Raw genomic sequence first — 18,025 nt, forward strand, 5'->3', positions numbered from 1 at the left:
CCCAGATCTGGTCTCTTCCTCGGCTGTGACAGCCTGCCAGCAGACGCTGGTCATTTAAAGGCACCATTCCAGAAATTAAAATACCCCAGTCTACCAGCAGGCACTGGCTGTTTAAAGACTGGCAAGATCCAGACTAAGCAAGTCAAAAAAAAAAAAAAAACCCTCCCCCTCTCTCAGGCCAATACTCATGATCCCCAGGAGATTTCTACGAGCCACTTACAACAGTTGCGTTCGAGGCATTCAAATGCCCTCTCTTTCCAGGGATTTCTCGGGCCGGGGCCTTTTCCCCCACTCGAGGCACCAATGCCCTCCCACCCGCGGTTTCTGACAGCCAAACTGGCTAACCACAACCCGCAGGGAGGATTTCTCGGACCAATCTGACGGACTCGGGATTGTCCTCTCCTATATGGGGATCCACATGGAGCTTTGATTTCTCACCTGTCACTCAAATCTCACATTGCAGGCAGATCCCTAGTGGAAGTTTCCCCGCGTCTCAGACACATGCACTCACTCAGCACTCCCCCCAATACTTCCCTCTGAAGTATTAACCAGCTCCCCAAAATACTTACACCGTGGGCGCCACAACCTCTACTGCGCCACCGAAGGGATTCTCACAGCCTGTCCAATGAAGATCAAGAAGTCCCTTAACATTCAGGTTCAGATTCGAATCAGGGTCTGCCGGCCCCGCCCGGCGTGAGGTCGCTGGAAACAAAAGGTCCAGGAGCACTCATGATCTTGTTACCAGTCTGGGTTGGTTTCCCCTGTGAGTTGTCACTGAAGGCAGAACCTCAATGGGGCTCTGAGGTGGGGGGGAACATTATCCACCCCACGTTCGGGCGCCAAAAATGTAAGGTTCACGGCTACCCAGAAAACTTGAAATCAATCAACAGCACAAAACAAAAGACTTCAAGCAGGGACTTCTCTAAGCAGCGTTTTATTTGGCCAAGCAAAAGTCTGGGTGCTCACACCATGCATGAAGAGAGAGCAGCGTGGCACACCTTGGGGACAAAGACACAGCCTTTTATAGTATTCTTACAAGGGCAGAACTAATTAACACTATAATGAAGATGAGGTTTTTTCTTATGCCCTTATATGGTTTGGTTCTCTTTTCTGGTCAGTCACCTACTAAACATTCCTGACATTCCTTTCCCCCTGACCTCTCCTCAGCAGGTATCAGTTTACACAAAGCCCCCTTCTCAACCTTCTGGCTATCATTTTACAGGAGGCCCCTTTTCTCGACATTTTACACATCCACCTTTTTCTTGATAATCATGTAATCCTTCATTCAGTAGTTATTCAGTTTACACATAACCCTTCATCATGATGAGGGGGGGAGGGTTCTTTTTTTTGTTTGTTTCATTTTCTTACACTTTTTTTTCCTTCCCACTTGTATTCCTTTATTGTTCTATCTAAAACTTTTAATAAAATTATTGGGGGGGAAAAGGAAGCACTCATAGCTTTCCAAGGCTGTCTCCATGATCATACTGTCCAGATTTGCATTAGACAATTCTATTGTAGTCTGTTACATAAACAAAGAAGGTGGCACTGAGTCTACTCCTGTTGTACCATGTTACAGCTTTTGCAGTGGTATATCTTTCATTTCATCTTCATCCTTGCAATACATATGCCTGGATATGACACCATCCTTACTGATCAGCTTAGACATTTCAGGGTGGCCATCCATGAATGGATATTGTGTCTGTTGGTTATAGCCTCATCAAGTTCCCTTGTACAAATCCAAGATGAATCTGTCTGCATCATGGGATAGTAGGGCCAACATCAACTCTCACCTTCTTGGCAATGTCTTCCTTTTTTCTTAGAATGGACTCTGTTTTACAGTTTTTTGCCATGCCACTGCTGACCAAAGTCCTGGAGAAGATCAGCAGGCTTTCAGTAGATTGCATTTTTATCATACCTTGCTGGCCTTAGCAGCCATTATTTGCTCTGCTGCTCATTTGTCTTTTTGGAAGCACATCTGCCTTCTGAGTTGACCCAAACTCCTCTCCATCTATCAGGGACAAGTCTTCCATATTTCAGTTCCTTTCACCTTACAGTTTAGAGGATTCAGTTTCATAGCCTTTCCAGGATGAGGTAAAATCAGTTATGTTGGCTCCATAGAAGCCTTCCAGAAAGGATCCTATGTAACTAAATGGAAATCCTTTGAGAATTTCACATGGGAGCAGCAGTTTAAACCCAAGCAATATTATATCCATCACGTTTTAGCCTTCCTCTTGCACCCAAAAGAGTGAGGCTTGGCTCTCTCTTCAATAAAGGTATAATTATTATCCCACTCCTCCTTTCTTTGTTGGCTGATAGTTCTCTTTTTTCTAACCCACTAATGAAGCATTTTATGAAAAGTCTAGGATATCTCTATCCACCAGCATCCTCACTGCTTCCAACTCAGAGCCTTTCCCTTGTTCTCTTATGTTAATGTCAAACTCCTTTGAGTATTCCATTTATTTCTTCTCATAGAAAGAAACTTTTCCATTAGCTCTTCTAGTGTCTCTTTACCCACTATGCACATTAGGAAGAGTTATTCCCTTTATTTTTCATAAGTACTTTGCCCAGATATTTCCTTTCTTCTGAAGTCATTCTCAACCTTTCCCTTAAATCAAGACATCATACTGTACTATCTACCTTTTTCCCCAACACGTCAATCCCACTGGAAACACTGCTCATTCTTTGAGGACTTCATGCTCTCATTTTTTACCTTGACCAAGTAGCAATGTTTTGCTGGAATCACTGTTCATTCCTAGTCTTCTAAGGCTTATTTAAAAAGTGTGGTCATTCCATGTAGCATTTCGCCAAACTGATAATTAGAATCATCAGGCTTTGGTATAAGCCGGTCAATCAGTCAAACTCCCTTTAAAAGAACTGTGGCAGCATCAGTAACCTTCTTCCAGCATACAGATCTGTCAGAATTAAACCAGATGGCCATCTTCATCCAGCATTTTAAACTTGCTGTCTACTCCAAGAGCAGTCCAACCTTTGGAAGTGCTGCCTTCTCTTTAAACTATCTTTCAGATAAGAAGCTTGTTACTCATCCGTGTGTGTGAATCACACAGTCAAGGAGACCAAAATAAAGAATTAGTTATCTATAACTCCAGTGCTTTAAAGGGTTATCAGTGAATTCACACAGCTCACTCACCTTCTCCCATTAGTCTTAGGTGAATTCACTGTACCTTCAGATCCTTTATGTCCATCTTAAGGATTTGAAGGTGTTTGTAGAAACTGCACCTAGTTGCACAGTAGGCATGGGAGGTTGAGGCTCTTACTGAAAGATTCTGAGTGGCACCCTGTGCAGGCTCATAACCCATGAGGGTAACTTCACAGAAGTCAAAGAATTGCAGTTACAGATAGTCCTTGACTTCGTTCAGTGACCGCTCAAAGTTACGATGGTGCTGAATGAATGGTGGTTATGACTGGTCCTTGGAGTAATGGCCATCCCAGTACCTGCATGATCACGTGATTGTGATCTGGGTGCTTGGCAACTCATTTGCATTTACAACCGGTTCCCAAGCACTCCGCGATCATGTGATCTCCATGTGCAGCCTTCCCTGCTGGGTTCCCCAGAAAGTCAACGGGGAAGCTGGTAAGGAAGGTCACAAGTTGCTGGGGTAAGTCTCCCCAACCTACACACCCTACCCAGCCTCTCTATGCTTGCGCTGTGCTGGCCACTCACACACCCCTGCACACCCTCCCCAACCCATGCTGCACCCTCATGCAGCCTCCTGGACCCTTACCACATTTCTTCCACACCCCTGTGCACCCTCCTCCACCTGTGCCACACCCCCGGATACCCTCCCTGGCCTGTGCAGCACCTCTTGTACACCCCCATGCATCCTCCCTTACACACACAGTGCCTCTTGCGCACCCCTGCATACTCTCCCTGACCTGCGCAGCACCTCTTGTGCACCCTCACGCTCCCTCCCTGACCCACATGGCATCTCCTGGGCACCCCCACGCACCCTCACACACCTTCACCGACCCTCCCCCGTGCATCCCCTCACTCTTTGCCCCACCTAGCAGCAGCTACTTACCTGCCTGCCAGCTTGGGACTTGCAACTTCCTGCCAGCTTCCCCACTGACTTTGGTTGTGTGAAGCTGGCAGGAATTTGCCTTACCTAATGACCATGGGATTCAGTTAATGACAATAACTGGGACTGCAGGGATTGCCATCACTAAGCGATGTGGTCGTGCTTTATGACCACATCGCTTAGTGATGGAAATTCCTGTCCCAATTGTCGTCTTAAGTTGAGAACTACCTGTACATGTTAGTAACCAGCTCTTGACTAAACATAGCCTATAATAAAAAAGTTTTTTCTTACTCAAAATGTATTACAAAATCAATTTCTGTTAATGTAAAACAGTGATACTAAACATTGAAGAATGCCATCTTTTTATTCCATCTAGTTTTGTTTTATAACAACCTGCCATTTTTCTTGGAGCAAGCCTTTTTAGCACAGCAGGAAATGAGTGAATCTTATTTATTTTAGACTCGCATTTAATCATTGGTATAACAAGCTTGTGGCTTATAGTTCATCCCCACTTTTCAAGTATTCTTATGATTTTGATTGTATTGTTCAAAACTTCATTCCATCTTGTCTGTCTGATATTTCCTCCCTAGATGGCTCATGACAGTTCAATTTAAAGGAGTTAAACTATTTGTGTCTGTCCTTACAGTGAACTCTTCACTATCCTGATTAATAACAAAGCAGCCAATTCTACGACAGAGGTTCATATTTGCTGTGATATCTGAGCTGTATTTTATGCTAAAACCTTTTTTTAAAATATTTAGGATAGACTTAATTTGAATAAAAAGTCAAATTTACTAGGGAAAAATTAGTTTGGCGATAAATGAAATACCTTTCAATCATACATTGAAATACTAAGAACAGAATGGGAAAACTCAGTCTTACTTGACTGACATGGTTGACTGTGCAGACCCTATAATGGCAAAGCCTTTAAGCATCCAATCAAAACTTGAAGCAGCTGTGGCTGCTTCATGCCTTCAAGCCATGTATCCAGAGGGGCAATTCAAAACCAAGGCACTCATCAAACAATCTGCATTGCCCTAGTATCGTATGATCTGTCCTGTATGTGGTATACCTTATTCTTATCACATACAATGCATTGGAAATTTGGAGAAATAGACAAGATTGGAGTTTCATGGAAGCCCAGATTCAGAGTGAGGTGAATTCAAATTCATTCATTTCAGCCTGAGTTCACTGCAGGAGAACAAGATTCTTGTAAAGAATTAACAAAATCTACTGTAAATGTATCTACTTTAACAAGGGGATAGATTGTGGAGGGTAAATCTGAGAAAAGTTCAATTATATCCTGTGTCATATCTGAAAACCACCAAGGGTTCACAGGATTGAAATTGAGACAGTGGATAAATAAAATAACATATCTGTGATCTGTAATTTACTTAATTAATATGAAAGCAGAAAGTGTGATTCACTAGACCATTCCATGGGCTTCTGCACTGCAACCTGTAAATATCCCATACATGTACATATGACTCCACCATATGAACTTATGATTCATTTAGATGAACTCGCTGTACCAAAAAGGGTGTGTGTGTATGTATGTATGTATGTGTGTGTGTGTGTGTGTGTGTGTGAGTATGTGTGTGTGAGAGAGAGAGAGAAAGAGAGAAGGATTGGATTGGATTGGATAAAACAAAGAAACTCACAATTGGACTGGACTGGACTGGGTGACATTGATTTCAGGTACTCAGAATCTCCTCTGAAATCAGAGTGATCCTTGAAATGAGATCATCATTGTCACTTCAGTATTAGAGAGATCTTGGGAGACGGAAACTTAATTTTATCATTCAAAGTATGGCAATACTTTGTGAACTATGTTAGCTAGCCAACTGGTTTAAAGGTGTGATTTATTTTGTGGAAATACAGTGAGTTATTCTTTCATACTTCTGCCTCAGGAAAGAGTATAATGATTCTTTATTACATTCCTCTTTGCATAAAAAGCCTTGAATATATCTGTCTTTTATTACCACAGGAGCCGTTATCATTGCACATTTCATTACCTTCCCTTCCAAAGTAAAAACTCATGATCCTCCTTTAAAATCAGATTCTGAAAACATAGCTCAAATAGTCTTAATACCTGTTCCTGTGAAATTTGGTATGCTTCATCCATGTGTAAGTTTTTTTGCAGCTTTTATCCCATTCAAATGAAAAACAAAAATGTTACAACTGTTCATACTACACTAAGGCAGTGTATCTCAACCTTGACAGCTTTAAGTTGTGCAGACTTCAACTCCCAGAATTCCCCAGCCAGCATATTGAGATTGAGGTGTGGACTTCAACTCTCAGAATTCCCCAGCCACCATGTTGAGGCTGAAAAACACTGTACTAAGGTATGATAGAATCCAGTTTTCTCACTTCTGCCTCAGATACGGAATCAGCTTTGGATTACTTCTGGACAACCTGGACCAATGATATCATTTCTCAAAGCTCCTAATTCACTCCCAAACTGAAATAGATGGTGTAGTGGGGAGCAGCTGGCCTTTTAAATCAGAAGCCAGCCTGATATGCCCAGAGGTAGTCACCCGACCCCTGAGGGCCAATAAAAGAAAAGGGTGTTTAACATGCTGAGTTATTTTAGAGTAAAGGTAAGATGTATCATGTGTGCATAAGCCTTTGATAATCACAGCTGTTTTAATCACTAGACAGTTTTTGCTATTCTTTTCTATAAGAAATAGAACAGAAGTAGAACAACTCTATTTCTAAGCAGTGACGAACATTTCTGACTCAGTTGAAAAGCATATCTTCAAATATTCCACTTACTGGGTTGGAAAATGCCATGGCAATTTAGAGTAAAGCTTCTGAAATGTTATGATTTCATTTCTCTAGCAGCTTATGAGCAATTTACAGGTTTTATACTCCCAAGGGAGAAGTGTATATATGTGTGTATGATTGCCTATAAGACACAATCTAGGAGCTAAATAATAGCTTTAGGATTCCAGCAATTAAGGTGCCATTTTGGGTGAACATGGCTCAAAATAATGATTCTTTTCACCACTTTCTTTTAGAGCATATTATCTTTCTGTTCAAAATTGTTTCCAATATTATTTTGCCAATAATTCACTCTAACTTTCAGTTCTTCTTACATTTTTATCATCCTCAGAATACTTCCATTAGTAATTTTACGGTTGTGCTATTACTAGTTGCTGGAGATAATTCCTTTGCTTATTGTGAGGTAGTGTTGTTGTATAGAAAATCTTGAAATCTTTTAGTCAGAGATCACATGATAGCTGCTGGGCAAAGATTTGGCTTCATAATATTCTCTAGGTTATTTTACTTGATCAGACTATATTATATGTTTGGGGAGGGTGAAAGATTGTAAATATATTTGTAAAAATGTATTTATATCTTGAGACAAGTAATTTATCATCACCTCATAACGCTTTCAGATCAAGCATGCTTTTTTATAGAAAACATGCAAGTTGTATCTGTCTTGATTTTTAATTTAGAAGAAATGATGAAGACAAGGAAATGACTGCTGAATATAAAACTTATTCTGAATATGTTCTTAATATATTTTACAGTTTGCAGGCTGCCTGATTCCTATTTCTTTTTTTAATAATTTATTAAAGTTTACAGTTACAAAGATAAAGTAATTCAAACTAAGAAAAATATAAAGAGTAAAAAGAAAAAGTGCAAAGAAAAAAGAAGAAAAGAAAAACTATAGTACAGAAAAAAGAAAAGAGATGTATAAAGAAATGACTTCCCCCTTCATCATGGGGAAGTACAAATCATTTCAATTGACAAGTACAAATAATTTCAGTAACTTATCACCTTCTCTGATACTACCACAAAGGATCTCCTCTTCCCATATCTCATCTCTTATCTATAAACAAATTCTTAATACTTCATCAGTCATAATCAGCAAAAGTCCATTGTTACCAGAAACAACATATACATATACATATTAACCTTTTAAAAATAAATTTTACTGCTTTTTAACTAATAACATTATTAATTAATGTATATATATTTAACCTTGATCAAATAAACCAACTTTATATTCCTTCCCTTTGATTTTAACAATCGTGATTTTTAATCCCTTTAAAGAGTGTCCCAGAACTTGATTTCTTTTCATTTTCTCTTTGTCTCTTCTCAGAAAATCCTTCAAAATTTATTAAAATCTCTTTTGTAAATCCAAAACAAGAAAGTTATCCAAGTCACTCTTCTGGTTTGTTATTTGCATATCCCTTTTAATTATTAAGACATCAGCCAGTTTCATTTGTATATCCAGTGTAACATCTTTTTCCATATTATTCTTGTCTCAGTCATGTCCAGTAAAACTTGTTCCTCTTCTACAACCTCTTTTAAATCCAGTTTTATGGTAGCAGACAAACTTATGAGTAACTGGAATCACCCCAGGGACTGTTTCTTGATCTGGCCTTCTCTGAAAGTATGACAGAACCGTAGTTCCATATTGTCCAATAGGTTAATGCAAGGATTGCCTGATCTGCTGTGTAGCCTAATCTTCAGTTTTGAAAGTAGCCAGATTTGCCAGTTGTTAGTTTAGGTTGTCCAGGAGTAATGTATGGCTGTGAGAGCTGGACCATAAAGAAGGCTGAGCACTGAAGAATTGATGCCTTTGAACTGTGGTGCTGGAGAAGACTCTTAAGAGTCTCCTGGACTGCTAGGAGGTCAAACCAGTCAATCTTAAAGGAAATCAACCCTGATTGCTCATTGGAAGGATTGATAATGAAGCTCAAGCTCAGATACTTTGGTCACCTAATGCGAAGAGAGGACTCTTTGGAAAAGACCTTGATGGTGGGAAAGATTGAAGGCAAAAGGAGAAGGGGACGGCAGAGGATGAGATGGTTAGAAGCATCACTGAAGCAATGAGCATGAAACTGAGCAAACTCTGGGAGGCAGTGAAGGACAGGAAGGCCTGGCGCAATATGGTTCATGGGGTCACGAAGAGTTGGACACGACTTAACAACTGAACAGCAACAACAAAAGTTTAGGTTGTGGCTCTTTCTGACATCTTCCTGATACTGAGCTGTGAATTTGAAAAATAGGGCTTTGCCCTCCCATCACATTGCATGGGGGAAAAAAACCATAAATGCCTTATTGTTTATAGCTTTAAAAAAAAAAAATCAGAACAGAAGCAAACAAAAGTTTCAGCCTTATGAGAAGGTAAAATGTGGCAAATGTTGAAATTGATGCAGTGATTTCAGAGTTTAAGTCCTTTAAAAACTTTTTTTAGATAATATTTTTGCTTTTCATGAGAATGGTATAAAATTTACGTGGAAGCTGAACCTTTGTGAGGGTGAAGCCTGCCAAATTTCATAGAAATCTGGCTAATAGGGAGGTATGCTATCTTTCTATAGGTCAAAATCAGATGAGAAGGGAATACTGCTTAGAAAAATAAAAGATAAGGCAGACCAAAACATATCTATGTCGTATCCAATTTTACACAGCTAAAATAGAGAAGCTGAATAAGGAATAGTTTGCAGGAGAGATAAATGAGTGATGAGGATTAAGTAAACAATAAGATTGTCTATTTTCATAACATTATATTTTATCTTTTATGCTAACTTACGGGCTTGATTTTTTTTATGCATGTAAGTCAATGAGAGTCTATGTAGGTTATGGCAGTACAGAATTACAATGAAATACATACATATTGTGAGGGAAAACACCAAATAGTATTATTTTAATTTTTTTTCACTGCTTTTATTTATTTTTTACTGCTTTTGGTGCACAGTTCCGTTCTTTCTAGCAAGACAGATAGATAATGTGTGATCAAGACATTTTTTACTCTTAGCGACCACATAGATGGACATTCTCCAGAATAATCTGTCTGCAATCTGGCTCTTCAGCTCTTCTAACTGTGCACTCATTGCCACTGTAATCAAGAGCATGATATATTACTGAGCTAAATGGAGCTTTTTGACAGAGTAAGTTAGAGACTTGTCTTACTTCAAGTCAGTTAAAAATTGCTCTGGATTTCATCAGATGTGCCATGTTTGGGCTTTCTGTTGAGATGGAGTACATCCCTGACTTGTAACCATGTTATTTCAAAGACTTCAGAGGACACAATTTTAGGTTAAAGTCACTTGCATTACTTCCTTGAAAATTTTATTCTAACTTTTCATTAAATGCAAGAATATCCTCTCATATAATATTAGGAGAGCTTCACTCAAAGGAGCTCAGTAGATCCTAGTGACTGGCTGAATTGAAGGGAAAAAAACCTTCTATCCATATATGCTGTACCCTTTGCAAGAAGCATGTTCGGGAAGGATGATAGTGTTACTTTCTTTAGAAAAATAATCCAGGTGCCTTTTTATTTAAAAAAACCAGTAAATTAGTTTTGAAGCCCTTTGTTCCATAAAATCTATTTCTGCTGTACTTTTTGTCTTTGTCTATGTAAAGCATGTCTACCCATTTGAAAAAGTTCCAGAAGTGCTTAAAGATTTAAAAAAAACAAACATAAAAGGTAAAAAAGGGAAGGAAAAAAAAGTAAATTGAGATAGAAACAATTCAAGGTGAGGAGTATCCTGTTGGAGTTCATCTCTTAGCAGAGTCTCTGGAATCTGCAAGTATTTATGAAATTGTGGTTTTAGGGTGGGGAATTGTGCCACTGCAAGGGATGCTGATTGCCTTCTTTTTTAGAACAATCTACTTGGAGTTGTGTGACCTTTAGTTCAAGAAGTTGACCTGAAAAGGCATAATGATGCCACATTTAGTTTTATTTCATCTGTGGATGCTGCTGTCAGTCTTTCCTGTAGTGACAAACGATGACAAAACTGATCTGTGTTTAATCTCACAGGTGTACTGTTCTGTTACAGTGTTCTTTTTCTCCATCAAACAATTCCATTAAAATTAGAATGGGTAAACTTCGGTATGCCTCTCCCAGTGTAAAAAAGAAGCATAGATTGCTGTCAAATAGAAATTGATTTCAGAAGAGCAATACTCAGACCAACTTAACTAACAGGTGAAATGGATGTCTTTGGAATAGGCAAGGTGAAAATAGTTTAATATCCATAGCTACTTGTAAATAGATTTCTTCCTACTTAAGCATGCTTGAGAAATATTACATCTATGAATATAATAAAGCTAATTAAAATTCAGCATGAATATGAATACAACAAAATTAGTTAAAATCAAGCAAACCCTAATGTGTCCTATACCTGACAGTCAGACATCAGCCAACATCAGACCTATATTTCTGGGAAAGCTTACATCATGGATTAGGAACCATTTCAAGCTGGGGGCATTTTCGTGAGATTTCACACAGTGTTATGTATATTAAAATGTATCTCATATGAAAACACAGACTTTTCAAGATTTTGTACAATTTGGCCATTTTTGTTTCTGACTGTTCTATTTTAGGGGACGCGGTGGCGCAGCGGCTTAATGACGCTGAAAATTGCCGGCCAGAAATGGTCGACACTTCAGCGGTTCGAGCCCAGCTCCGCGCGGCAGAGTGAGCTCCTTTCTCATCCCTAGCTTCTGCCAACCCAGCAGCTCGAAAACTTCTGGGAGTAGATAAATGGGTACTCTCACCCTGGTGGGAGGAAAAACGCTGGTGGCGCCTTGCACGGGAGACGGGACCAGTTGCCGGTAACGCGGAAGCTGCGTACGCCTGAAAAAGGCGCGAAGCAACAGAAACCCCGCCTCCTGTGCTCGCCAGCTGAGCTCCGGTCTAGGAAGGAGGCAATGGCAAACCACTTCCGAAACACCTTGCCTTGAAAACTGCAGGGACTCATCCAGGTAGTCGCCGTAGAATCGGTCACAACTGAGTGCGGATTTTTTAAAAAAAATCTATTTTAGTACGCATGCTGCCAAATATTCCAATTTCTCTTCAGATTGTGTGTAATTATTTTAATTTTTCAGGTCTCAGGTGCCAGTTCAGGTGCTGGGTCCTGCAGGCACCACACTGCCAAAGCTAAGCCAGATTCTGTCTTTAGGCTTGCAAGTGGAAAGATTTTATCAGCTGAATAATCCCTAGGAGCATTTGGGCCTCCCAGCCAGCCCAACCAAGGCGACTCTAGAAAGGGAAGGCAGTTTTTTGGAGCTTGTGTCTGGAGCTGAAAGCTGCTCTAATAAGAGCTGCCTATTCAAAGTACTTCTTCTGCCACGAGGTAGCACAATTCCTGACACATCACCTCCCTCTTTCCACTGTTTCAGCTTCTGTTCCTTGTGATCTGCAAATCTGTACAAGGTGAAAAGAGTTGCATATATGAATGTTCATCAATGGGGTTGGAATGTATGTCATTAGGATCAGATGGGGTATGAGGGTGCCCTCAGTGTGTCACTTTGTCCTTGCTCAAAAGAATATGGGAGCCCAGTATGTTAATCCTGAGAGAATGTTATTCACAGGCTGACAAAACTTTCTCAAGTGATAAGCTCTTGTAATTCCTAAATTGGTCTGCAATTGATCCATCTCAGAGGATCTTTTAGCTTATGGAGATCGCAAGGTGCAGTAAAGTGGTGATTTTATCCATTTATCTAGAATCAAAATCATTTCAAGACTTCTAGACTACTCAGTTTGAATGAAATTCAGACAGACTCTGGCTGGGAATGTTGGGAGCTGTAGTCCAACACATCTGGAAGGAATCAGATTGCAGAGGATTGTTATAGAACATGAACAGAAGGTTGGTGTGAGATTATATCCCTTGTAGAAATCTGGCGGCGGTTGCTTTGTATGTCTGACGGGCTCCTAATAGGAACAGATTATTCAGCTATTTCAAGTCTGTTCAGACTTTAAATCCAAAATGCAATATAATCTTCTCAACCGTTCCCTTCCGTGCTGAAACTTCCAAGCACTGCGTTTGATAATGCAGCTGCAAAAATATAAAAGAAAAGATATTCAGTCCAACAGCTTTGTTGGCCAACACCTGATATTCCCAAGTCCTCCATCGGCCTGCTCAGTTCTTACTCATTGGTACTTATTATTATTATTCTCCATATAAATGGCAGAATTGTGGCTGGTGTTAAACAGGAAAGCTCATAGCTATGTTTGCAGAGGAAGTGGAATTATGCCTATCTCATTTCCAGCTGTTCCTTATTAGTTCTGACGGGGGAAAACCCCTATTGTCCATCATTTCTTTCTGCATAGCTTTCTTAACAAAAGAAAATGGGGATTAAAGAAAATATGTCAACTCTGTCTTGTACTGTATACAGCCCTCCTCCCAAATAAGTTTGTTTTCTTGTTTATTTTGTCAATCGCGAGTTCATACTGTGAAAGTGAGATGGAAAGGAGGCCTTTAGTCAAGTCAACTGGTTGCTGGTCCAGCTGCGTGACTGTACTTTCACAGCAGGACTGCTGAATCCTTGGTATTTATTCTCTAGTGTGGAAGTGGAGCTTTGCAACTGGTTGTGATCAAATAGAAGCAGCCATTGCAAAAGCTTTCTAAGAAAATCACAGATGACTGCCACTATTATAGATTAGCAATTAGCTATTTCTGTTATGGAGTTATAGCAGATATTCCCTTCTGATGCTTAAGTTACCTGGAGATTGCAGGATATGCATTTCAAAGGAATTTGCAGATAGTATATATTTCAGTAAGAGACATAATGCTAAATAAACTTACATTTTCTCCCTCTGAACTCTAATTTAAATAATGTAGGAATAGATAACCTACTATGTGCTACAACTTAATCCTCATTGATTATAGCAAGTTTTGACTATGGTTCTTAAGAGTTATAGTCCAGAGGATGTGGGTTATTGGTTTTTGAAAGAATGATATTTCGCTTTTCTTGAAAAGCGTTGTCAGCTTTTCCATTACAGAGTCTTCTGTTGCAACTTTTAGGTTTTTATTCCTTTGTGGTTTGCTGGTTCAAAATATGGCAGAGAGGACCCCTAACCCTCCCTTGTGTTTACTGATCACTTCCTTGTAGCTCCTTTTCCACAGTTCAGATGCTTTTTCTCCAGGTGAAATAATTGCACAGTTGCAAGTCAGCATACCAGCAAAGTGTCTGAGATATAGTTGAAGTGATGAATGGGCAGAAGTTGATAGCCCATGAAAAAGAGGAACCAATTAGTACCTTTCACTTAAGGCCCATTTTACTATTTCCTTTGCACTACTACTTCTTTTTATAAACTGCTTATCTAAACTAATTTTAAAACAACCTGTCCCCAAATAATCTTCAAACAACTATTTCTACAACTACTTCAAGCTACTGAAACAATTACTCTGATTATTCCAAGGAAATATTGTTTGATTTTAGTAGCCACAATGGATAAAGAATTCTACAAAGGAATAAGAATAATATTTGTTATTTTAAAGGTTTGTATTGGGATTTAAAACTTTATTTTTTAAAAAAGAGGTAATCAGTGTGTATGTTTTACTGCAGTTGGGAAATGACCCTTTAAACTAATCTGTAAATCTCTTGGTATAACAGTAGAGTAGGTTTTGTTGCAATTATAAACCAATATAATGTTAAGCTTCATAACAATTCCCTTTTGAACTGGTGGGGTACAATGTAACCACGTAATGTGTTCTGCTTTACTTCTCTCTGTCTCTCAAGTTAGACTCAGCTTCTGACTAATTCATGAGATTTTTGAGGGCAAAGTCTGAAATAATGGGTTCGATTTCATCCACAGAAGCGATAAACTTTTTGCAAGGCAATGTGATATTTGTGGTGTTAACCATCTAAATGATTTTTATTGATGATGACAGATGGTTCTGTGGTGATGCACTCAGAGTCACGCCTAATATGTTCAGAATAAGTCTTCTGGAAGGCTGTACATCTGTTTTTAAGATCTTTTGCTAAAATATTTAAATCAAGGTCATTGTTTATATTTGATTTCTAAGCAGCTTTTAGCTATTGGCCTGCCATTTTATACATTTAAAGATGAATCTGCTTGTAACTTCAAGGGCTGCAAATGGAAAGTTATAATAGGTAGCAGGTGTTAGGAAAGGCAATTATGCATTAGGTGCTTTGCTCAATTTCCAAAACTGTCCAAGACTATCCATTTGAAATGCTTTATACCCGAGTTTTATCTCTGAACTATGATGAATTCTCAGATCTAAAGGGAATATGCATTTTTCCTTTAATGAACTGAATGCTTAAGCCTATTTGATTTAATTTGAAATAGCCCAGGCAAACAGTACTGAAAAACAATGTGAGAAAGGAAAGTATCAAGAATAAATTTAGATCTTTGGCATAGTTTGCAATTTTATTTCCCTTTCTTAAGGGGAAAAAAAACCTTTGATAAAGCCTGTATAGGGAATGGTATTTAGGACTTTATGTAAAGGATTATTCAAAGTTTCTCGTGAAGTTTTGTGCAGTTTCTTTGACTTCTGCCAGATGGTGTTGGATTAAGACTGAAAAGAATGGTTTCTTCTTTTCCCTGCTCCCAAGAACATAAAAGATTTACTAGATCAGATCAAAAATCCATTTTAAGCCATCTCACACAGTCACCTTCAAATTCTAAAAATTACGCTTTTCTTTTGTCTTGTATCTCCTGTCAGTTTTGTTGGGCGTAAAGGTAGTAAAAACTCTGTTTCTCCATGGTATGTATACTTTGTTGTTCCCTTTCATCCATCCATTTAGCTGTGACCTAATTTGTCCCAAATTCTTTGCCTAATATTATAGAGCGATGTGAATCATCTTAGTTTCCTTGCTTTGTTCTTTTTCCAGTTTGAATTGGGTCATCTACAGATGGCATGTTTAACTGGGTCAAGGAATAAGGTGGGAATTGTGTTGTGTGAACTATCAAACTCAGACACTCGATGGGTATAGAAGGAGTTATTTTTAGCCCCAGACAGCCTCAGTTCTTTTTGGTTGAAACTAAGACTCCTGGACTGTTGTGTCTTACAGATAGGCCCAAGGTGATTAAACTTCTTGCACAGAGGCAAAGTCCTAGAGCAGACTTTTTTATTCCCCACTCTCCTCCTGCCACAATGGTCATGATTCTGATTAAACATTAGGATATTTTAGAACTTTGTCCATTTTGAATTGTTTATGAGATGGGACTTCTGAATAAGATATGTTCTTCTGTATACTAGAAGACTATATCCTTCTGATATATAATTTCCTGGATATAACTTGATTATAAATGTGTTGTCATAAGCATATTGATCATTCCCAACTCTAGAATCTTTCCCAGAAACCTCATGTTGATATAAATAGGTTGGGGATTAAGACCAAGGCCTCTAGATATTTCCTCCCAATGCTACCTTCTACACTCTTTCTGTCAGGTAAGAATGCAGCCAATATACTGCAAAGTATAACAGGTTGTATAGAATGGTGCCTTGTTTTAGAAGTCATCACAGCTGAAGAAGAACCAGGGAAGTCCATTGTCTCTCCCCCAGCAAAACTTGCCCATGAAGAACAATCACAGCAGTTTTATTCCCTAAACTAAGATCAAAGCCAGATGTCTTTTCTTGATGCTCAACAGCAGAAGCTTATTGGCTGATATTATGCTTTTTATATACTTGCATAAGCTAGTCATTCTGGAGCAGTGTTGTTATATTTATTCCTCCTTTCCTTCCCAAATTGAAAGGCTATTTATTTGGAATCTGATTCTGCAATTAATCTTAACAATTGCATTTTAAAAATAAAGAAAACAACAAAAAGACTTTCTGATAAATATTGGATTATCTATCCAAATATGGTTTATGTGTTTATATATACATATACATATACATACATACATACATATATATGTATATGTATATGTGTGTATATATATATGTGTGTGTATATGTATATGTATGTATATGCGTGTATATATATATATAGAGAGAGAGAGAGAGAGAGAGAGAGAGGTAGATATGATATATGTATATCAGCCAACAATAACAAGAACTCTGGAGAAACTACTTGGACCCTGCGGGAAAAAAATAAATATATATGCTTTCTTTTAACAGTCTGAACCAGAGGGTTTTTCCCACTTCCACCTCTATGTCTGTGCTGCCTTCCTGGTCAGATGGAAAAAGGAAATCCTTGAAGAAAAAGACTTCCAAGTAAGTAAAACATTATTTTTATTTTTATTAAAAACAGGATTAAAAAAATAAATAAAAACACCTTCATTGATATTAGTAGCAAAAGACTCCCACTTTTACTGGGTTTCAACAGCCTTAAATACGTTTGGATGTGTTTCAGTATTTCTCTTGCTGAGTTTTAAATGATAGGAAAGAACCAAGTTGCAGCTGTATGCTTTTGCATCTGTCCATCTCCTTGTTTCAGATGGGGCAAGACCAAGGTAGTTTGACGCCCCCCCCCCCCAAAAAAAGTGGTTACTAGGAGCAGGCAAACTTCATTTGATAGAATTCCAGTCCAGCAACTTTCATGTGGAAAAGAAATTAAAGGGAAGAAAAACAGCTGTGATAACTGGTAAAAGCTAATTCACCTGGCCATATTGGAAGATAAGGGAGAAATATCTTCTCATGTTCAAATGAAGCCCAGAGAGTGATACCCTATGTGTAGGCAGAGGCTACCTATTTTCACTGTCTAGAAATACCAGTTGGTCCATGTACATAAGGAGGTAGGCTGAAGTAGAATTTCTGTGATAGCTACTGATATCAGCTAACAATAAGAAGAACTCTGGACAATCTCAGTCAAGAAACTGCTTGGACTCTGTGGGAAAAAATCAAATATAAATCTAAATTTTTGTGAATCTGCTTATAGAGCTAACCTGGGTTTTTAAAAGCCAATTATTTGGATACAATGAAATATATGCCGGTATGAGAGTTTTGTTTAGAGAAACCTAGGTAACACATTCGAAGGCTCAAAAGGGCTATAAATCACTGATCTCAAAAAAGATAAAGTCAGAAGAAGGCAGTAGCAAATTAGTTCCATATTGTCACCCCCCCCAAAAAAAACCCCAACAACACACATGGATATAGTAGTCCCCAGCAGTTTGAGGCTGACTCCAGGGGGATTTTATTTTACTGAAGATAGGTTGGTGTGAATTGTGAATCACATGCCTTGCTTCTAAATTTCAACCATTATTATAACGTGGTTCTTCATTTGTAAATATCAACTTTGAATAGGTTACATTTCATGCACAATTATTTTCTCTTGAC

The 18,025-nt window shown here is 38.7% G+C and overlaps 1 protein-coding gene across 6 annotated transcripts in view; it reads left to right on the forward strand.

Moving 5' to 3' along the window:
* The window catches only part of TBC1D22A (TBC1 domain family member 22A), a 233,223-nt gene that overhangs the window by 90,875 nt on the left and 124,323 nt on the right, over positions 1-18,025 (forward strand). For all 6 annotated transcript variants that reach the window (XM_088141641.1, XM_088141643.1, XM_088141642.1 and 3 more), the window contains exon 12: positions 16,868-16,963. In XM_088141641.1, coding sequence (XP_087997767.1) covers positions 16,868-16,963 — 96 coding nt within the window. The remainder of the gene's footprint in view (positions 1-16,867; positions 16,964-18,025) is intronic.

The sequence above is a fragment of the Python bivittatus genome, unplaced genomic scaffold, assembly GCF_059951505.1.
Source record: "Python bivittatus isolate LINGU-HERP-01145 unplaced genomic scaffold, Pbiv_v1 ctg000330_np1212, whole genome shotgun sequence".
NCBI lineage: Eukaryota > Metazoa > Chordata > Lepidosauria > Squamata > Pythonidae > Python > Python bivittatus.